Source organism: Clarias gariepinus, chromosome 4 (genome assembly GCF_024256425.1).
Source record: "Clarias gariepinus isolate MV-2021 ecotype Netherlands chromosome 4, CGAR_prim_01v2, whole genome shotgun sequence".
Classification (NCBI taxonomy): domain Eukaryota; kingdom Metazoa; phylum Chordata; class Actinopteri; order Siluriformes; family Clariidae; genus Clarias; species Clarias gariepinus.
The window spans coordinates 7817144-7840414 of NC_071103.1; the positions used below are offsets into that span (position 1 = coordinate 7817144).

The 23271-nt window shown below is 38.2% G+C and overlaps 1 protein-coding gene across 2 annotated transcripts; it reads left to right on the plus strand.

The window, feature by feature from the left end:
• Positions 1 to 158: 158 nt before the first annotated feature.
• Positions 159 to 22670, plus strand: dtnbp1a (dystrobrevin binding protein 1a). Of its 2 annotated transcripts, none has more exons than XM_053494917.1 (10): positions 159 to 406; positions 2093 to 2146; positions 2265 to 2315; positions 2447 to 2507; positions 2945 to 3077; positions 7273 to 7405; positions 8537 to 8559; positions 17415 to 17570; positions 18178 to 18324; positions 21017 to 22670. In XM_053494917.1, exons 1-10 carry the CDS (start codon positions 351 to 353, stop codon positions 21319 to 21321), a joined length of 1119 nt encoding a protein of 372 aa, XP_053350892.1. In that variant the 5' UTR covers positions 159 to 350; the 3' UTR covers positions 21322 to 22670. The 2 variants fall into 2 exon arrangements, with proteins under 2 accessions (XP_053350892.1, XP_053350893.1); XM_053494918.1 differs by having other exon boundaries at positions 18190 to 18324.
• Positions 22671 to 23271: the final 601 nt, after the last annotated feature.

Below are 23271 nucleotides of genomic sequence, written 5' to 3' on the forward strand. Positions count from 1 at the left end.
GTGGGCATTGTTATGTCCGTTACATCTTGTATCTAAGTCCCGCCCTTCCTCAAGGCTGAGAGATTACTATCCAATCATATAACTGGAATATTTCACTAGTGCGAGTGCTAGCCAATCAGAGCACAAGATAAGGAGTTTCCCGGAATACCAGGAAGCTTTGATGTGACAGAAGTGACAGTCGGATATGGTGTGGAGTAATTTAAATGCTACACCCGTTTTAGTACTCAGATTTGGGGAGGAAGTTTGCGTTGTTAAAATGAACTCGTGTTCAGGATTATAAACAGGAGACGAGAGCTACATGCTAACACCGCGGTGCTGTAGTGAGCGTTTAATCCGAGCAGAACGGAGAAATGTTTGAGAATTTCAAAGAGAGACTGCAGAGCGTGCAGCAGGACTTCACATCAGGGTATGTACACACACACACACACACACACCACTAACAACAACATCTCGGAATGTCTTTCTCCCGAATTAAGTCGTTTAATAATAATAATAAAAATAAAAAAAAACGCGTTTCCCCGGTGTAAAAGGTTCACCCTTTAGTAGTGTAGTGTGCTGGTGTGCCGATTGGGACACAGCCCCGGAGTGCGCAGGGTGAGCTCATCCGTGTTTTTGGTACACTCTAGAGATTCACGCAAACACTGCACACATTGAGAGAAACGAACGAGTTAATAAAGGGACATTTATCTCTGTGTGTGTGTGTGCGTTAGCTAGCTCAGCGCTATCTGCATTCCAGAGCACTCTGCTCAAACCAAAGCTGTGATCAGATGACTGTCATGTGACCAACTGGAGCAAGGGCACTTCTGTTCTAAACAGCACACGCTCTTCGTTATGTTTCACCAGATAAACTGTGCTGAAGTCAACCTATGACGTAAATAAAATGACTGACAGCCAGCACTTTACCACTATAACATTTATATACTAGTGTAAAAGTACCTGTCCATGAGGGGTAAAGAGTTTGTGGAAACAGTTAAAGGGTTAAAGATAAAAATAATCAGTGATGTTATTATTTCAGGTTGAAGCCCACGAACACATCTGTCTATAAAGTATTTCTTCGTATTAATAAATTCATTTTTTGTAAGGTTAAATACTTGCGCCTTGTTTACGCCAAATACACTCCCTGTTCAGTAATCAGAGAGTGAAGCACAGATGAGAAATCGTAAATGTAGATCGGATAAAAATTAAATTTTCTTTTAAAATGACTCCAGTGTGTTAAAATTCTCTTAGACCACTTCAGCGCTGTTTTTTCAGCGATAAAAATATTCAGTTTAGCTTTTTTAATTAATACGGTATCTATTGATGCAGCTGTTTGTTTACATTGAGCAAGAAGCTTATTAGTATCTTATTTTAAAGTAGATTATTAAATCCAGAACACATAACTGTTCATAACATCACTTTTACTCAACTTTTTGATTTCACTTGTGGTGCAGGTTAAACTTCAGGCAGATATCTAAGTACCGCAAAAGTTTCATTAAATTCTGCTTAGCAATTGATTTAAGATGCGGCCACGTTGTCCAAACTTGTTTTCCAAAACAGAAAATGTAAGCAATCATGTTTTTGGTAAGCTCAGGCTTTATTAAGCCAGGCACTCCAGGTATACATACTGTACTGTAACAGCTGAGGAACAGTACTGTGCAAAAGTCTTAAGCTACCCCTTATTTCTTCATATTAAATTAAATCATGTGGATCAAATTAAAGAAATGGGACCGAATGTTTTACTGCGACTTTACTTTACTAAGTCTAAATATACAATTAAAGAAATTGTTTATGTTACAACCAGAGCAACAACCTTGTTTCCCCTCTCGTCTGTTCCAACCATTTAACATCAGCAGTATACTAATCACTGGTCTGATCATCTGTCATCATCTGCATTTGTTTCTCACTGGTGTATGCCTTAAGTTAGATGTTTTCTAAAACTGTCAAAAAAGTTTTTTAGGAAGCCTGGATAACAATTTTTTATGACTACATTAAAAATACAAGAACCTCCAACTGTTTGGAAGCAAAATATAAATAAAGTCATTGTTTTATCTCATGCACATAATCTGTAATACCATCTGAACATGTCATACATTTTTTTTTTTAACCCTTTCAGAATAAAGACCTTGAGTGACAAGTCCAAGGAGGCCAAAGTGAAGAAGAAACAGAGGTGTGTACATGTAAATAAACAGCTGGTAAAGTCTTGTAATAATATCACTAAATCATCAACTAAATATATCATAAATAAAAATAATTAATCATAAAAATAATTTCGCTGTGTCTTTTAGGAGAGACGAGTTTCTTCCTCAATATTCTGCTGGACTGGAGCTGTTGAATCAGTACGTGTTTTGTAATGAATACACTCACATGCATTAACTGCTTAGTGGCATGCCATCGTCTTTTAAAGCAGTAAATTATTTCAATTTTCTCACCTATTTAAGAAAATAAAACACACACTTTTATTCTGTAGATATGAGGAAACCTGGGTGTCGCTGCACAAACGTACCAAAGAATCCGCCAAAGCTGCAGAAGTGAGTAAATAAACACTTTTACCATGTTTTCTTATGTCTAATGCTGAGACATCCATTACCCATGTTTTCAGCTACTAGTTGATCAAATCTTGAGGTTTTGTTGCGCTGATGAAATGCTGGTGTAATAGTGTTTGTGTCCAATAAGTTGCAGGACTGAAAGCCTCAGTGTTTTTACCAACTGAAAGCTCTTTATAGCAGAAATAAAACAGGATAAGGTTATAAGAGGATTAACAGAGTTTTCTAGGAAGTTTGATTAATTACAGAATGATTTTTAAGTAGTTTAGAGACTTTTGTTATGTCTATAATAAAACTGAACCAAGGCACATAACGGGATATTTTACACTATGGCTCTGAATGCACATACAGTACTGTGTTTAAGACTCACACAGAGATTACTGTATATCTCACTACACTGTATGATCATATGTACTCATCAGGTGGTGGATGGAGAAGTGGTGATGCTCTCGGCTCACTGGGAGAGAAGAAGAGGAGCGCTGCTCGAGCTGCAGGAACAGTTACAGCAGATTCCAAACTTCCTCAAAGAATTGGAGTCCATCACTGCTCGAGTCGGTGAGACTGGCACAAAAAAAACCACTATGTAACTCACACACGTGTAGCTATATACAGTTCTTGAGCTTAGCATAGCTTCAGCCTTCTAAACTCTCTGTGTTGCATGTGGTCTGATTTAATTGGCGTTTAAATCTAAATGCTAGGACTGTTGTGTGTTGGACACCGTATGCTCTTCCCTCAGCAGTTTAGAGACTTGTCGTGCGTGCTGTGCAACACACTTTCACCGCATCATGAGCCTCAGTGACGCCAGAGGAATTACGCTTTTTGGTGGATCACCTTGAGTAACCTTGGAGAACAGCTGCTCAGTAATATATGAAGGCACTAAGTGGAAACTCCTGTGGAGTGCCATCTGCTAGCACTCGCAGTTCATATTTATTCCCTTGAGCTTACTCTGTCTGTTAGCGACAGGTTCTCACCATCACTTTCAGCAGAATATGTTGCAGGCAACAGCTCATGGCTGATGTGGACGACAAACTCAATGGCAAAACAAACAGGACTTCATCCACTTGCCCAAAATGTCATAATGAGACATTAAACAATGGAATCAGGGATGCGCCTGATCTAATCCTGTCCTCAGTGTTGAGAAGTGTGTGAATATGTGTGTTAACAGTTCTCTCTGATGGACGGAGGCTCATCAGGAGTATATTTCCTCTTCGTAATCTGTGTTCCCAGATAGGCTCCGGATCCGTCACAACCCTGATTTGAGATAAAGTGCTCACGGAAAAGGAATGTATGAGTGAGCAAACACTGTGAAACACTGTGGATCCTCAGCGTAAACAGTCTAGGGATTGAGACACAAAAAAGCAATGATGAGATCTTAGAGCAGATGTTTTTTTTCAATGTGTTAGAGTCAGATTTGTAGTCCTTGGATTAAACCCTGGGATTTTCACAGTCGTCCAGAACCTCTGTGTTAAATTCCAGCACCCAGATGTGAAATTCCAGTTTCAGATGTGTTTAAGTTCCAGGGTGCAGAAGACTGAACAACTGTGAAATCTTTCCCTTGTTTTCATTTAAAAAAATGCTTGTAAAAAGCACAAATGGATGGAAATTTGTTTGTTTTGTTGCGCAACACGTATTTTTTTTCTCATCAGCATTGTCTGTAAATGAAATCATAATACATAACTGAAAAATGTAGTTTGCCAAAACTGGCAGAAGTCAGACTGCAGACCTTGAGGGAACGGCAGCAGTGCAGAATTCATCAGAATGCTATTACATCTGATTCAGCTTATCAGCATTTGTTTAGTTTGCATTTGGGTTTCCTGAAGTAGAAAATAACCTTAATGGTCTTGGCTTTGCTTATTGACTCTTTTAAAATATCGTATAGTTAGTAGATTTTCATTTGAAAAGGTTTTCAACTAGAGTTAATATAAGTCTTAATCAAAGCATTTTACTTGATTAGGGTGTTGGACAGATGGGACTTAAACATTACTCTCAGGTCATGTACAGTACATTTTATCTTTTAGTGTAAGTACAAAGGGCTTTTTCTAGCTTAGCCACTTGGTGGCACTGCAAAGCTTTGCCTATGTTTCAAAAAATGTTTTTCAGCACACCTAACACTGTTCTTTATTCGCTTATGAGATCAACCTTCGTGGCTTAGCAGATGAAACTAACTTCATAAACAGATGAACACTCATAAACAATTCAGTCTAATATAATCAGCCAATCAGGTGGAAGCAGCACACTGCAAAAATACGTACATGTACAGTAAGTCAGGAGCATTAGACATTAGAATGAGGGAAAAGTGTGATCCCTGTGACTTTAATTGTGGCCCGGTTGTTTGTGACATACAGGCTGGTATGAGTATTTCAGAACCAGCTTATCACCAGGGATATTTGCTCACAACGGTCTCTAGAGGTTGACATAGGATGGTGAGAGAAACAAAACAAAATATAGTAGCAAGCAGCGTTGTTCGTGCTCAAGCACCTGTGCCATCGCCGCCTGGGTGCACCACACAACCTGTGAGCCTTTTGTGCCTGTTAAGACCTCCAAAAAGTCCCGGATCCTGGGGGGATAAAAAGCATCACACTATGATGTCACTCACTTTGATGTTACTCAACATGATAAAACTCAGGAAGTTAATAGCCACTTTTCAGCATACGTTTAAAGCATCCCTTTGCAATTTTGCATCCTCAATATCTTGAGATCATATTGGCCTGGTTTGGTGGCGATTATATAAATGCACTAAGAGAAGTATATAAAATTCCCTTAAATACCTGACTTCCTGTTGGGAAGCGACCATGACATGCACAGTGAACGTTGTTCAGCTCAGGTTTCGCATGTACAGTATCTGAACAGTCTTAATGTTAGAAGATCCCAACACGTGTGCTGATTTTCATGACCCACAAGAAGGCCCCGGATGCTTGGAATTTTTTTTTAGAAGAACAAGAGAGCCCTGCACACACTACGACTATGAGTGCATTATAGAGCTGATATCATAGTGCTTGGGCCCTAAAAATGGCATCATGTGAGAGGAGGGGGATGGTGAAACCCTGATGAAGGATGAGATCAGAGGAGAATGACTAGACTATTTTGAGCTGACAGGAAGTGTAGAGTAACTCAGATATTCACTCCTTATAACCCAGGTGTGCAGAAGAGCACCTCATGACACACAACACAAAGTTTGAAGTAGATGGATTTTGTGGTGTGTATGAGTGCTGTGCAGCACAAGACATCGGGTTTCACTCGTGTCAGACATAAATAAGAGTCCAAGGCTCTCATCAAAATGACAGAGATCAGGTTCCTTCCACATTCTCAAGTGTAACGTGATCATTAACCGAAACGTTCGATGTGCATTTGCATGTTTTGCCTTGTGCTGCTGCAACATGGCTGACTGATTTAGATAAGAGCATAAATGTACAGGTGTTCCTAATAAAGTGCAGTTAATGCACACAAGGCATGCAATGCAATACAGTAAGTATGTGACTTATTTATCTGGATCACAATTTTGTGTTTGTTTTTAAAAGGGTTTTCTGCTTGGCGCATGATGTTTTTTTTTTATTAAGCAGTGGTATAAAACCTGCACAAGCAAAGAAAGACTGAAGCAACATGCAATTTAATTCATTTTGATGTACTGTATATACTGCTTTTAACAGTGGTCATTGTCACAAAGCAGCTTTACAGAATCAATAATCAGAAAAAAACTAAGTAAGTAGGTAAGTTTGAAAAATGTGCAGAATTGCGTAGAAATGGCTTTGTGTTTAGATTTAACAAGCTTCAATACATGAAGTGAGTCCTACCTTTATCACTTTTGTAGTGCACACATACTGTACATAATGCCATGTACTGTACAAGACAACACCAGCCAAACTGGCTTAAAACCCGTTCCCGACAACATTCAGAGTGGAACGCCTGGTCCTTGAAATTTGGTGGATAATTTGTCTCTAACTAGCAGAAGAGACCTTCATTGTCTCTAACTAGCAGAAGAGCATCCTTCATTCACCACTTGCACATTACAGGAGCTCGGCTGGGAGTTATTGCCACATCCCCCATACAGTCCTGACCTCACTCCAAGCCATTTCCACACGTTTGGGCCCTTAAAGGTCTCAAAGGGTCTCAAAACTTTCTACCTTGATGGTAACCAGGCACTCGTGAAACGCTGGGATTAGTGCATTAGTATAGAAGAGGATTATATAGAGGAATAAAGAGAGTTCTTACTCTTATAACTGTGCTCTGTGTTTTGTATTTTGATTTTTTCGATTCATACTTTACATATTTTCTTACATTTCATACACATTTCTATAACTTTGTTTTAATTCTGTAAAGCTGCTTTGTGACCATGACTACTGTTAAAAGAGCTATACAAATGAAATTGAATTGAATTGTTCTGTTATTTTGCACTAATAAAATCCTGGAGTAATTTTAAGCCTAAATCACAGTAGACAGATCGAACTTTTAGAGGAGATGACCAAACTGAGCTCCACCTGGATTTAACATTTTGAACATCCAAACGGTACAAACTGACTAAATGCTGCTGTGATCGAACACTGGGTCTGAGCTTTCAGATTAAATACCCTAATTTAGAACTCCGATTGAGTGGCCAGACTGAACAGCCAAAAGTAAAGGTTTATAGTTACACAGGTTGAGTAAATGATAAGACTGGAGTAGACATGAGTGTTTAGCATATAGTTATAAAATAAATGATCAAAACGAGGCAAAAAGCACTGAACCTTGTAAAAGTATCTAATCTGTGCTACAGCTCAACTGGAGGAGAACTTTCAGGAGACGGAGAGTCATCTGATGCACTTGGAGGATCTGTGTGGTCAGTGTGAGCTGCAGCGCTTCAAACACCTTCAGATCGTACAGCTGGAGAACTACAAAAAGAAGAAGAGGTGATTACATTAGTGTCAAACCGCTTTCTCTCTTTCCCATATCTGCTTGTTCCTGAATCGCTGTGGTCAATATGGTATTATACATCGAAACAGCAAAATGGATTTAAATTTACTTGGGTTTCTCAAATACATTTAAATCTATTCTGCTGTCCGAGTATAAAAAGGTTTGCGTTATGCCTGTGCAATGATCACAGCTTAATGAACTCCAATACCGCAGTGTTATAATTTGCCCTAAAATTCCCTTTACTGTACTCCATATTCCAAATTTTTATTATATTCTGAATTTATATAATTGAAGTTTTTTTCCTCTGCTATAATTTCATCAAGAGATTTTAGTTGGTTCATCATCTGATCCTCGGTGAGCTTTTCTATTTCTAAATCAGTACATTATTTCCCTGAAGTGATTTTTTCCTCTACCCTCACTCTCTTTCCTTCTTTTCCCTATCGGCTCCATTTTTCAGATCTTTTACAGATGGCAAAGTAGGTATAATTGAAGTGCAGTGGAGACATGGTTAGGAAGGAAATCCTGCAGCACCAAAGGCACATGAAAAGCAGAATGCTACCTGTATTAAATCCTGTTGATACACAGAAAAGGATGTCTCATCTCATTTTCGCTCACACTGTGCACTGCGAGCATATTTTTTCTTATTTAAGATCATATTTGGCTCTGGAGTTGATTCTTTTTTTTTTTGTCTGTGCATTATAACCTCTAATATCAGAATGACTGAAACAGGATCAGAGTGCAGATGTATGTAGTGCTATACAGTACGTCAATTGTTTACACGGAGACAGTGCATTTTTATGGAGTTAAATAAGCTTTTTGGAAAATGTAATAAATAGTAGGTGTGTAATGTTTAATGCACTGCTTGTTTGTGCTCTGTCAAGGCATCTTTTAACTTTCTTAATGTTTAACATGCAACAGGATTAAAAAATAGTAAAAATCACAGAATTACAACTGCACTGCCTACTTTAACACTACGAGAACTAGAGTTCTCGTTTTATCATCAGTACAGTTAAAAAGGTTAAGGGGTACATGGTTAAGGGGAAATTGCTGGAGTCGGGTGTCAAATAATAGTCAGTTTCAGATGACCATGTGACCATTAACCTTTTTTTTTGACATTTTGTTTGTAGGAAAGAACTGGAGTCTTTTAAAGGTAAGAAACTAAAATATTAATTTATTATTCATTCTGTATAATGTGGTATACTTTTATCTAATTACTGTCAGTGAACTACAGTACAGACAGTCCATGTTTTAGCTGGGGATGAATTCAAACTCTGACAAAAATAACAAAACGATTGCTTTGGGAACCAATAAATGTGTGTGATTCTATTTTTAAAACCCACTCAGTCTGTACTGACCAGCGTTCTGTTATTAATAAAGCTGGAAGAGGTTTAGGTATTAGACAAACGTGTGTTTTCAAGGTATAGTGTCTGTCTGTGTGTTTGACCTCTGATTTTGTCATTTCTCATTTACCTCCTGCACCTCATTTACTGCCCCACAGTGGGGAGAGCTGTTCAGTAATTAGCTGCTAATTAACCTCTGTGAGCGAGTGATGTGTCAGTGATTGGGGTGATCTCAGTTCATTTTTTCCATGCAATATAATGTCTATGATATAAGGATATCTCAGGGTAAGTTAATAAAGCTGAGCTTTTTTATTTTCAAATAAAAGTGTTAGATTTTGGGTTATTATAATTTTTTTAAGTAATTAATTTAAGCTGGATAAAAAGGATAGAAATGTTTTTATATATACTGTGTGTATGTGTGTGTATATATATATATATATATATATATATATATATATATATATATATATATATATTAGATAAATATAATTATTAATAAATTATATTATATATTATAATTAGTAAGACTAATCAGAATCAGGAGCTTAAATTTGTTAGGAAGAACAAAGACTTTGTACTTTGGAGAAATGGAAAAAGAGTTTTGTAGTCTGAGTCCAGATTGACCCCATACCAGAGTAATCGGAGTGTCAGAGTTAAAAGAGAAGTGGACGAAGCAATGCACCCATGCACCCATGCACAGTGTCCACTGTACAAGCCTCTGCAGGTAGTGTCATGATCTCGGGTTGCTTCAGGTCCAGACTCAGAAACATTATTTGGCATAAGTTATCACATCTATTGATTTGTTGATGAAAGAGTGAAGAAATAATTTTCATGAATTAACTTCCACATTGCGTGCTATAATCAAAGCTGAAGCTGGTTAAATGTATTGGTAGTGGTTCCAGATGGTATATAGTGACTGTAATAGTGGTTGTAGCGGTGGTGATGTGACCATACAGTCAGAACACTCAGGATTTCAACATTCTGTCCAACTGCTAAGTCCTGAGCTAGTAATCAGGGTCAAAATCTTAATGTTCTCAAACTGGGCTAAAACAATATGTAATTTAGGGGATAAATACAGTTATTGACCTAAAAATTATGTCTTATCACACATATGTTTCTTTTTCTGAGTCTACATTGGCTAAATTCCTTCAAACCGGTTATATAACAAGTCATCACATAGAATGGATTAAATGTAAAATATTTTTCCTGCACTGTGTCAAAACAGCCATGACTACAGATTTGCAAAATATGACACAGCAGAGTTTGTCTTTTACCTCCGTCTTTAGACAGTCATCATGTAAAGATAATTATTTGTTTCTGTGTAATATAACATCGGGTACTTAGTTAGTCGAATTAAGTAGATATCAAGACGTGCTTCCCACCCCCACATAGCTGTGAATGGTACATTCCAAGCTTGCTTCTCCTTTAGCACTGTGTCCATGAGCACGAGATGCTTCAGCATCAAACAGAGTAAGACACAGCATGTGCGTATGAGTGTGTGTGTGTGTGTGTGTGTGTGTGTGTACATGTGTGTGCATGCGTGCGTGGGGCTTCAGATTGGCTTTACATGCTGGAGAAGGTGCGAAGGGATGCAGGTTCAACCTTTTCTCTTCTGAAGCTGTCTTTCAGCCTCGGATTTTGCGACCCTTCGCTCGTCTTCAGGCGCCAGAGACAGGAGCGTGTGCACACCTGGAGCTGTGGACAGCAGTGAGAGGAAACTGTGTTTGTTTTGCTGTGGATGCAGTTCAGCTGTCATGGTGATCTGGGCCAGTTTGGCAGAATTGTATAAATGATCCTTTTTTTCCTCTTTAAGGCGACTCTGTGAGTCACAGATGCACTGTTGTTTGGCAGGGAGGGGTGCTTGAGAGCCCTGTGAGCTTTGGTGAAACTGGTGAAAGGTTTAGTTGTGGCTTTTGGGCTGGAGTCCAGCACACTGGAGGTGGCCATGCTGGTCTTTGTAAATAAGTCTGCTTTGGCTCTTGTGTAAAGAACGCATGCGGCTCTGTTCAGCTGCTGTTTACCGACTTTGTGAAAGATATGTTGCTTTGCACACCAACTGTGATATATTTATAGTTTTGGAGTAACTTTGGAATTATCTGGCTTTATTATTTTCTATTTTTATCTTTTAAATTAATTCACTGCGAAAGGTAAAAATGGTTTTGGTCTTACACTTGGGCGTTTAGTGATTAAGTGAATCAGCTGACAGGGAAAGATTTTCTTTTTTGTAAATACTGTAGCTGGATCGTGTTTGAGTAATGCATTTAAATCAGGATTGTGGAAGTATTTCTGTTTTGAAAGAAATAATCCTATCCATCTATTCAGGCTGTTGGATTGAAAGCCCTGATTAGCAAGCACTACATATGTTGTGGCACGGAAACCTTTATTGTGTTTGGTTTTTGGATGGGAAACTAGGATAAACCAGATGGCATAATTGAAGAAAAATAAGCACACTGTCTGTGTACATCATGTAAGCAGAGTTAAGAAAGAATCTCTGGTAGCTTTCACAACATGGCAGTACTGACCTGACTGCTAAATACTTCCATTCTTCAGGGATACTCAATGGGCAGGGAAAAAAACTGAAGCAAATGGCCATATAAAGTAATATAAGTGTATTAGTAAGGCTCAGGGCAACTTTTGCTTCCAGAACAGCTTTGATCCTTTTTCTAATGTAGTAGGAAATCTTATAACATCCCAGGAAATGCATATCTAATTAGTGTTCATATATATGTTTTAAATAATGCAATCATTATCCCTAAATATTGCAATTTTTCTTTCTTTAATTTTTTTTTTTTACACAGGCTAAATTTGCTTGTTATTCAAAGTTATGCAAAGTGATGATGTAATTATTCCCATTAGACATCTGTCCAAGACCTTGGGTTAAACACCACCTTAGGTCAGTGTAGCCAGATTTATGTGGTGAATTCCATCTTTAAAACCTCTTGAGACCTAAATGTCCTCATATGAGGACATGTCATTTTATCCCAACTTAATTGTCTATATATACTTATCCTTGTACCATCCTTACATAAGAACTGTATGATTCTTTTGACAAACTTCTTCCTGGTTAAAGACATTGATTAAAGTTATACGTATCTATATATGTAGATATCAGCTACCTGTATAAATAAAGAGAAACAGTCAGATGAAATTGCAATGTACACAAGAGTAGAGTCCAGGTCTCAGTAACTGCTGAAATATTTGGTCAGCATGCTTCATTTCAGCACTCTGTCACTGTAGATTTGTAGTCAGTGATGCTGCACCCACACGTAACAACAACCTTGCACATCAGCTGAAGTTATAAAGTCAATAGCAGCATCACAGCACAACGATGCAAAACCATCACCTACTGGACAGGAGTGTCGATGAGAGAAGCGCTCGGCATGGGAGCATCCTTTAATACTCTAGCGCACTTGCTAAAAAGCACCACAACAACAGCAGCAGGTCAGCGTCCTCGTCTAGTAACCAGTGACAACAAAGTGGGTGTGTCTGTCCATTAATGTCGTAATGACTGATTGGCTGATGTACTGGCAGTCTTCCTAGGCTTTGTTTCAACTTGGCTTATAAATTGTATAATATTTAAAATCCATCTCCAACCAGTATAAACCAATTTTTAAATTGAAACCACACAATTAGGCAGGAACCCACCCAATCTGGCAACACTGCTTTTGGCTTCATCTAAACATGGACTAAACCATCTTTCAGAAGATTTTCAAAAATCTGGATTCTGTGCATCATCCTTGAGAATTTCCAAGCTTTCATGTAACATTTGTATGACTGATGCACCTGTACAGACTGTACTGTTTGGCTTCGTGCTGCTTTAAAATCTCACACACCGAAGTGCTTTAATATCTGATGCATACTGTTACTCGGCAATCATCCTAACACATCTCCCCTTTACAGCCGTGTTTGTAGTTGTAGTGAGGTGACATTAAAGTCAATGTGTTTCATGTGCTGATGAAAGGACTCTTCTGTCTCTTCACTAAGATGGTGCATTAGCAGTTAGAGCTTCTCTCATTATGATAAGTTATTAACCTAAGTGGCCCATGGGCTTTGCCTCTGCAGTTACCAATCACTCTAGTGTCCTCGGACTGATTAGTAGCCAGGAGACTGCGCTGAATTTCCTTCTAAGATTAAAGCATGCCTGTTGCTCAGGGACAGAGATTGAGTGTCTGATGGATGCGACTGCAGAGTATCAATTGTTAATCGCTATCACAGTTTTGGCCTTTTCTTAACTGATAATGCAGGGAGCTGTAATCTCTGCACAATCCTGACCTGTGAGCATCCAGACCAGCCTCGGCAAAAAAATAAATCAATTGTTGTTTTGTTTTAAATGAAGCACAGCATGAATAATCCTAAAATCTAAAAATCTAAAAATACTCAGGCCCGGATCGAGATTTCTTAATGTGTTATAAGTCACATTGCAAGAACAGTGTGGGGAACCTCTCATCCTTATCATGTGTTTCTGATGTTGAATAAGTTACTATTCATCACTCACACTCGTACTAGTTTACACAATAGGTGTGCTAGAATGGGATGAATGTTAGGATCATTACTGAGGGTCACACAATGACTTCAATCATCATTTAGCCTCCAGTGTGCAAAGAAAATAAAGTAATACACAGGTAGACTGTGTTGATTCACATTAGTTTGACTTTACAGAGCAGTTTTTAACACAATACATTAGTTTATTGTTTTAAAATAATGTCATGAGGGTGAACAAAGATTGCAGTGGTGCTTTAAAGCAGACCTATCATGCAGCGTTCACTTTTTAGACTTTCATTTTTAGACTCCGATGGGTTTCCAGTGTGCAGTCCAGGAGAAAGAAAATTACTGGTTTAACAAAGTACTTAAGTATTGTAACAAAGTAAATGTACTTGGATTTACTTGGAAAACGTCCTGCATTTAACACTGTTTTAATTATTGTGCTGAACTGTCTTGCTTTTAGCTTAGGACATTGTGTTATTGTGTTATTGTGACGTCAAATGAACTGTATTATTATTATTCTCATTATTATTCATTGTAAGAGGTGTAAAACAGGAACTTAGAGGTATAAAAAAAGTTTTTCTCTGTTTTAGCTAGAGCAGTAACGCACACACACATTTTGGGGAAGCTCTGGGAAATGTATTTACTAGTTAAAGAAATAGTAAAATGGTGGATCTTTTAAAGTAATGCTACACTTTGCTTGTGTATATATATATATATATATATAATATATAAATGGTTAAAAGTATGTACTGACATCCTCTAGTTTCTGCTACCATGCAGTGGTGGGTAAAATACACAAATCCCCAGACACCCCAGGTGCCTGATGTAGTGCGACTGTTTTTGTTGTAGGATGTTTTGAAGTAAAATAAAGTATCCACTAATAAAAACTACTTAAGTAAAGTACATGTACTTACAGTAAGTACTATAACAGTAAATGTACTTGGTTACCTTCTGCCTCTACTACTACAGTACAGTAGGTCTGATCTATTCCATAGCTACTGTATGTCTAGACTGTTTTATTAATCTACATAACTAAGAGTGATTTCTCTTTAAACTTTATTTTACACTTGTAATTTCTTTCTAAACAGTAATATATATATATATATATATATATATATATATATATATATATGCTGTTGCATTTCAGATCATCAGGAGATGATCAGGACCGTAAATATTAGGGCACTAGGACACTAACAGAATGATGGCTGTTTTAGCTATTTATCTACCCTATGTTATAGTTGTAGCTTTTTAAATTTAAGTTTAACAATTAAATATTTAAAATTTTAAATTAAATATTTACATCCAGTGTGGTGTTGAAAGCACTGCAAGCTTTATATTTGGCTGCTTAGAAAGTTTTCTAGTGAGCTTCCTTGGTTTTCCTTCCGCAGAGTAAACCGAAATTAGTGATTCAAATTACTGTAAAAGCGTTGTGTGAGCAGCCAGTATGCCGTCGCATTAGTAAACATGCCGTCATTTATTAAATACATTTATTACATCACCTTCTGCCTGTGCGAGAGTTAAAACACCAACTCCTGTGACTTTTGTATTGAGTCCTGCATGTCCCAAGTCCCGAGGCACACTTCCAGGATTATGAATACACTAGTTTTATATTTTAAATATAGAATTAAGAGGTTCATTTACAGAATGTCAGCTGTAATTACTAATAGGAGTTTAGTAAAAAAAAACAAAAAAAAAACTTGGTTTTAAACAACTAGAGAAATTACTGTGCAGTGAGGCCAAGATAAAAAAAAAAAAAAAAAAAACAGTTCCACACCCCTTGACACTAAAATGTGCCATCCAAGTTATTTTGTTTACATAAGTCTGTAGAATTCACCATATCTAGTCCAAAATAGCTTAAAACTATAAGAGTTTACCTTGCTGTCCTTACCATCTACTCACTGTTACGTGAGTCGTCATGTGTAATTACAGGCCACATATGCATTGCGTTACGTTCAAGTCACACCGGGACTTGTGATTACATTTTTTGTGAATTAAGGCATAAACAACACAGGCACAGTACAGTGATGAGAATCTTAGCCGCAGTAAAACATTTGAATGGTGCAAATATTTTAAAGAAGGCTGTATGTCTGTGAATGACGATCCTGCCCAGGGTGGTTCGGAGCACACTGCAGTCATTCCTGTGAAACATTTAGCAAAACACTCGATCCTTGAATATCCACAGATAACTTGTCGCCAGCTTGTGGAAGAGACACACGTGTCTGTGAGACCTGTACACACAATCAGTCACCGACACCACTTGCACAGGCAGTCCGATCTACTGTAGCCTCCAGCCAGTGGTGGGAAAAACACGAATTACGTTTACTTGCATTGCTGTAATTGAGTAGATAGTAGTGTACTTATGTAAGTATGGTTTGTTTTAAGTATTGTACTATACTACAGTACATTTGTAATCACATTTGTTAAATAAAAACACAAGGGGGAAAAAATGTCTCTGGCTCCCATCTATGCTGTGCCGTGATGCTGCAGTGAATCATGGGCTGGAGAACAATCCGGCACTAAAGTCACCAGTGGTGCAGCAGATGCAACTGCAAGCGGGTCTGTTTTAAATGTTGTGCGTCGACATAATTTATTATGTTACTGCACTTCAATTCGTAAAGGTATTCATTTTCTTTAAAAACAATTAGTTTAAGATTTAAAGGCCCCGTCCTTTTTGCACTACACAGAAATGACGCCTATTCCCCGCTTTGTGTAAAAGTCTATTTTAAATGAGCTACTTTTTACTTGAATTTGACAACGCACTTAAGTAATATTTCAACAAAGTATTTTACTAACTTGCGTAGTATAATATTTTAACTACTCTTTTATCTCTCGCTCCATCATACTGAGAAAACTTTCTACCCTGATGGTAACCAGGCGCTAGAGATGCGCTGGGATAAGTGCAGCAGGGGATTATATAAAGAAAGAAATACGGTTTTTACTCTCAAAAGTAATCAAAAGTCCTGGTTTGACTTGAACACTAGTACAATGGAGGATTCTATAAGACCATTATCTTTTATTTAAAGCTTTTAGAATTGGTTTGTTTGTGTTCCCAGTGTAAATGCTCTGTATAATTGATGTCATGTTAAAGGGAATGTCCAAGCTGAGCTCATGTTGCCTCAGGTCTAAACAGAAGTGTGAATCATGAGTGTAAATGAAGCAAGGGAAGAGGGATGGATTTGATGCTGCTATAAACCGTCATCTCAGTGGTGTACCAGAAGCGATGATCCGAACAAGCAGCCTGAGAGGCACAGAGTTGATATATGAATATAATAGATGGTAGGGGAAGTGAGCGCGCTGTGTGCGGTGATACAGTAGATGCGACCTACAGTACATGAAGAAGGACAGAGTGGAGGTACAAACATTGTAGAACTCATCCTTTTGATAATTTTATCAGATCTGTAGCTGCATGATGTTTTTTAACATTTTGGAAATTTGTCATATATGCCATGCGTTTTGAAATATCGTGTTTATACCAGATCTTTTTGATCCCCTGATGCCTAACTACAACGGCGTATATTTTACCCGTGTGTGTGTGGTTTGTACCATGCTTCTGCCTCCATTCCATTACAGGATGTTCGTAGGAGTCCTAGCTTTAGCGCCTACCTCTCGTTGCCTACACACAGAAGAGAGAGACGATGCCACTTCAGTAACAAAGGCACGCTTCCTGCTATTCAAGAGGAGCGAGCTCTCTTCCTGTTGGAGATAAAGAAGATAAAGAAGCGCAGCCGATAACACATACTGCACGCGCTCACACATGCACATTCACACATTCTGAGCCAGTGTTCATTTTTCGGCTCTCTGCAGGAGGAGCTGGTTTCAGTGCAGAGTTGCTTAAACTCGTCTGCAGCTACTCGTGCACACAGTTGGGGTTGTGATCTCTGCAGGAAGTCGCAGTAGCACGTACAACAGTCTTCACAGGAACACTCAGGACAGGAACTAGCAACAGGGTTGGCAGATCGCTTGACGTTTTATTCCATTTTGATTTTCTTGTAAGGGGGAACTAATAGGACCTTCATGAGCTTCAGGAGTGTCTGAAACAAATGTTTGCTTTCTTAACCTGTCCTTATGCGCCGCTCTCTCTCTCCTTTTTCTCTCTCTCTCTCTCTCTCTCTCTCTCTCTCTCGCTTTCTCTCGCTTTCTCTCGCCTTCTCTTCCTGTTGTCTGTTCTTCATGCAAGCTGAGTTGGATGCTGAACACGCCCAGAAGGTCTTGGAGATGGAACATGCACAGCAAGCGAAGCTAAAGGAGAGACAAAAGTATTTTGAAGAGGCGTTTCAACAAGACATGGAGCAATATCTGTCCACTGGCTACTTGCAGATCACCGACAGGAGAGGTTAGACCTTCACACGCGCTTCTCTCTCTCAAGCCGACTGCTTTTTAATCCTCTTGTGCTGAACAGATTTGGGAATTGCAGAGACTTTCATCATGAGCTAATGCTCGGGCCTGTCAGTTCTAACATGCACATGCAGTAGACTCCAGACTGGAGTATAAAGTACTGTGCATTTCTCTGCTTAAATATTAAAGAGTGGTAATGCTGTATGAAGTGGGGGCATAATGGAGCTCTGATCACAATGTAGTGCCATTTAAATTGACGGTCTCATCTTTCTTGTCTCTTTTTCTACCATGCTACTATCCTGCTCTCTTTGAGGTACGCTCAAGCTTCACCAGATCTATGCATGGATTTAAAATCGTATTGTCTCGTAATCTCGTATCGTATCGTACATCCTTTATAACTGATCCTTACCCATAGTCCCTCATCTCCGACTAAACATCCTTTACGTTTTCTAATTTCATTCTAAAGTCTAAATACCTCCTTTATCTTTCACTACTTATTACACCCTCCAGCATGTTCGACCTGTCATTTTATTTATTGTACCTTTGTGTGTGTTTGAAGATGGCTTAAAGAACTGTTGTGTGTGTGTGTGTGTGTGCCTGGACAGCATATCCAATAGGCAGCATGTCCTCTATGGAGGTGAACATAGACATGTTGGAGCAGATGGATCTTACAGACGTGTCTGACCATGAAGCTCTGGATGTTTTTCTCAATTCTGGTGCTGATGAGAGCAGTCCTGTGTCTGCAGTCAGAGGTAATATGAGCTGTTATGCGCAAGGTATCAGTACTGAAGTGTGTTTTTTGCTATAATGACTTTATGCCTCAGTTTGTTTGCCGTAGCCATTTAAATGAGCTGCTAGTTAATTAGTAATACTCCTATAAATTTTACAAATAACTTGGATACACTCCATCCATCCACCCATCTGTTCATACAGAGTCAGTCAAAAAATGTATACACACATCAGGAAAACTTATCTAAAATCGATAGCAATAAATTAAATATTAACATTTTTATAATGTAGGTTAAGAAGTGTGTACACATTTTTTTATACATATAATTATACTTAATACTTAAATATGATATATATATATATATATATATACATGGGTACACAAACATATATGGGTCTTTTAGCATGAGGGCAACGCAGGAGTAGCTTCGTAAGAAGCATTTCAGGGTCCTGGAGTGGCCTAGCCAGTCTCCAGATCTCGACCCCATAGAAAAACTTTGGAGGGAGTTGAAAGTCCGTGTTGCCCAGCGACAGCCCAAAAACATCACTGCTCTAAAGGAGATCTGCATGGAGGAATGGGCTAAAATACCAGCAACAGTGTGTAAAAACCTTGTGAAGACTTACAGAAAACGTTTGACCTCCGTCATTGCCACCAAAGGGGATATAACAAAGTATTGAGATGAAATTTTGTTATTGACCAAATACTTATTTTTTACCATAATTTGCAAATAAATTCTCGAAAAAATCCTACAATGTGATTTTCTGGATTGTTCTTTCTATTTTGTCTATTATTATTATTAGTTGAGGTAAACCTATGATGAAAATTACAGGCCTCTCTCATCTTTTTAAGTGGGAGAACTTGCACAATTGGTGGCTGACTAAATACTTTTTTGCCCCACTGTGTGTGTATATATATATATATATATATATATATATATATATATATATATATATATATATATATATATATATATATTAATAAATATATATATATATATATATATATATATATATATATATATATATATATTAATAAATATAATAATACTACTTAAAATACTTAATAATAATAAACGTGTTTATTGTACATATCCCCCGTATTACTTTATCAGTCTCTCATAAAGTCTTGCTCCGTTCTTTTTTGCAACAACATCACTTCAGGTTATTGAGGTTTTTATGTTAAAAGGCATTAAGGTTCCGCCACAGCATTTCATTTGGGTTAAGTTCTGGACATTTTAAAACGTTGATTGTTTTATTTTTCAGCCAGCGGATTTACTAGGCCATAGCCAGATGGCTTCACATTTGCCTCCAGAATACTTCATGGGACATTAGCTTCAAAAGTCTTGTGGTTTGTGAACCTCAATTGTGCCTTTGTGTTCTTTATAGACAGAAATGCTTATATACAGTATAGGGTGGGGTAAGGTATACGGTAAAGGGTTAGACTATAGGGTTTGACTCTGACCTCTGCTCTTTGTGTGTGTTCCTGTGTGGATGTCAGGGTGAGTGAACGATCTCCTGCAACCCTACACAAGATAAGAGGTGTGGGAAATGGATGGATGGATGGACTGTGGTTGGCTATTTGATTAAGGGATGGGTTATTGGAGTTGGAGGGCAGCTATATTTCCTAAATGCAATGGATGGGTTCTTGTCAATGACAATAAAAAAAAAGTGATTATATGGAATTGTTGCTGGTTTGTTTTTTAACGGGGAGGCTTCAGACTTCAAACTGTGTATTTACAGATATGTCAGTCAGAATAAAAGTTATCATTACTTTTATAAAGAATACATTTTACCACTACCAGAATATAGAAATGAGGCCGCAAAACTTAAATAAAATTCAGTTAATTATATTGCCTATAAAGTGCTAAAAAAAGAATATCACGCTGTACTGTACAATGGCTAAAATGCTCTGAGCTTTAAGAAATATCACAAATCTTTGGTAATATTTGTGGACCAGTTACAAGATAATTACATTTCGGGTTTTTTGGGGGGAGTTTGGTGCCTCTTCCTTATTCCACTTAAGCCATGTCCATTAACACTGGAGTTGTATTTGATTAAGGGATGGGTTAATGGAGTTGATTTAGCAGCATAGTGTTTCCTCCAGGGACCCCGGTTTCCCCCCACAGTCCAAAGACATGCAGTGGAGACTCGTTGGCATTTCCAAATTGCCTGTAGTATGCGAGAGAATGTGCGATTGTGTGTGTGCTGTGGTTTGCAAGAGGTTAGTGTTCCAAGCAATGTACGCTATCTTCCGCTTATTGCATTGGCTGCAGGGATGATGTCATTGGTCACTGCAGCCAATAATTGAATAACAAAGATTGTTTATGACAAACAGATGGATAGATTAATTCATCTTAAGTAACTGCATTTTTCTGGACTAGATTTGTATGGTTTAAATACACAAAAAAATTGCTAACTTAGTTTATTAAGAAATATTGTAGACTATTACAGATTTAAAAAAAAATTAAGAAAAAAAATTAGGCATGCATGCCTCTGCTAGATTCGCACCCACTCATATGACTGCGGTTCCTCCAGAGAGCAAATTTAAAATTTTAATTTGGTTTCTAAACTCGCTTTTAAACACTTTCACTTACTTGTAAAAGTCTAAAAACTTTAACTCACTAATCACAAGGACTGGCTACTTTGACCTGTGAGTTATGAGATAATAAGATCATTTGAAACTGAAGTGTATGTTAACGCTGTATTGTTGTGCAGCTCCAGATGCCGAAATCAGCCTGAAGGTTCCGAGCCACACAGAACTGAGGCAGAATGTCTCGTCCATCTCCTCCTCCTGCACGGACTCATTCAGCGGCGTCACAGAGGGACCGGATGAGGAGGATGAAGAAGCCAGCGATGAGAGCAGTGACCCCGGGCACTCGCCCCTGGTTCAGTGCGACGAGGAGGAGGTGCAGGCTGACACGACTCTCATGGGCCTCCAAGATGCTGAGGAGGGACCTAAAAACTCAGATGATAGTGACACAGGCAGCTCGGTGCCTTCTGAGGAAAGGAAAAAGAAGTAAAGATCTGCACAGACTGCTAAACCAGAGACATCACCTCCTGGACCCGAGTGCTTTGAACTCTGAGCCCCAGGTGGAGTTTTGAGGTGGAAAATTGTAACTGCTCCAGCTAAAGTTTTTCAGGGGAAAAAGACTGGATATGAAAGATGGATTTAATATAGTATATACAATATAGTTGTATGTGCATCTGGACGGCAGTATGGATAGGCCGCTTATACATAAAGCCAAACTTTTCTGCTCATTGCGGTTAAATATTATTTAACCCACTATGTGTTTTATTCATACAGTATCCCCTAAGAATTAAGCTCTCCCATGTACCAAGTTTGTTCTCTTCCGTGGCCCGCACTAACAATAGGCTTATAATAATAATAATAATAATAATAATAACACGCTTACTGAAATACATTTTACAGTCAGAACAGAACACAGTGAACATTCGATCATTACACTCAAATACTCTTTTTGAACACTTCTGAGGCGGCTTTAGACTAGATTTTGGTTTGTGGTTGTGGGGTTTTTACTCACTCAGCCACACAAGCATGATCCATGTGTTCAGTGGGCTTGAGGTGCACAGAGAGTATACTGTAGGAGCATATTTACAGGAAGATAATCAATATAACCGGTATTGACCTTTGTGGCCTGTAATGGACTGTGTCCAGAAACATTTGGACATGTTTATATACTGCCAAAAAAGCCGTACACTATAATATGTTCTTTGACCGCCTTTAGCGTTGATTATGGTCCACAATATGGTGGTTAATTTATAAGTAAGACTGATTCCTCATGCTCCCAGGGCCACTCTTTTATTAATTTGAGACCTGGAACATGTACATGTTATCGGGAAAGAAAACCGTCATTGTCATTCAGGACATTCAGTGTCAACTTCATTTTATTGCCACATAATTTTTCCAAGCCTCGACCTAGACTGAAAAAAAGGTTCCAGATCATGACACTGCCTTTAGCAGCTTGTACAGAGGCAACTATGCATAATGGGAGCATCGCTTCACGCGCTTCCCTTCTTACTTTGACTCGCCATCCACATGACCAAGGTCCAACCTTGATGCCCCCTAGCGAATTTAAGCTTATATTTCCTAATTAGATTTACTAACAAATGTTTTTTTTTTTTACGCACGCACAGCTGTTTAGTCCCAATCATGTGAAATTTAGTTATTGTGTGTGAGTGTGTAAATTCTCTAACTTTTATCATTAAACATCTTTTTGAAGAAACAATTTTTAATATGCAACTTCACCAAAAGTTTTTTTCCCCCAACTTCATCTCTTCCTTGCCGGGTGTTAAGGTTCAGTACGATCCTTTCAGGTTTTAATAAAGTATTGGACGGCTCTTAACACAACTGCGGTTGTTTTAATGTTTTCTTTTTTGACGCAGGAAATCACTTCACTCTTATGAAACTGACACTTTTTTCCAGCGAAGCAGTGTAGACTAGCCAATTATAGCTAGGAAATGTCCAAGCACACACCTGTCAGCGTCATTCCCCCAGCCATATTTTATAATACAAATTACTTCAGGCAATAAATGTTATCGTTTCTCACGGATACACCATAATCAAGCAATAAAAAGTGTTAGCAGTGAGGGAGACAGTAAACCTCCGTCTGTAAATCTTTTCTCCAGCAGGTCTAATCAAAGCGACACACTTTTGCGGAACATTTTTGGTGTGATTTGGCATATTCATGTGTTAATGACACCATGTATGTTTTGTGTGCTACTGATTTTGCTGCTTAAACCGTGTCCTGAATATACACACACAAACGTGAATACAACTCCAGCTGACAGCTGTTACACGTTCTGTCATTATACTGAAGTATAATCCCATTTAAAACTGTGTAAAACTATGAGGGTCGTTCAAATCAAACCCGGACTTCATGTCAAATTTCTTATGAATGAGGCAGTGAAAGTGACATGTACAGAAAACTTGAAGCACAATACAGTGAGGA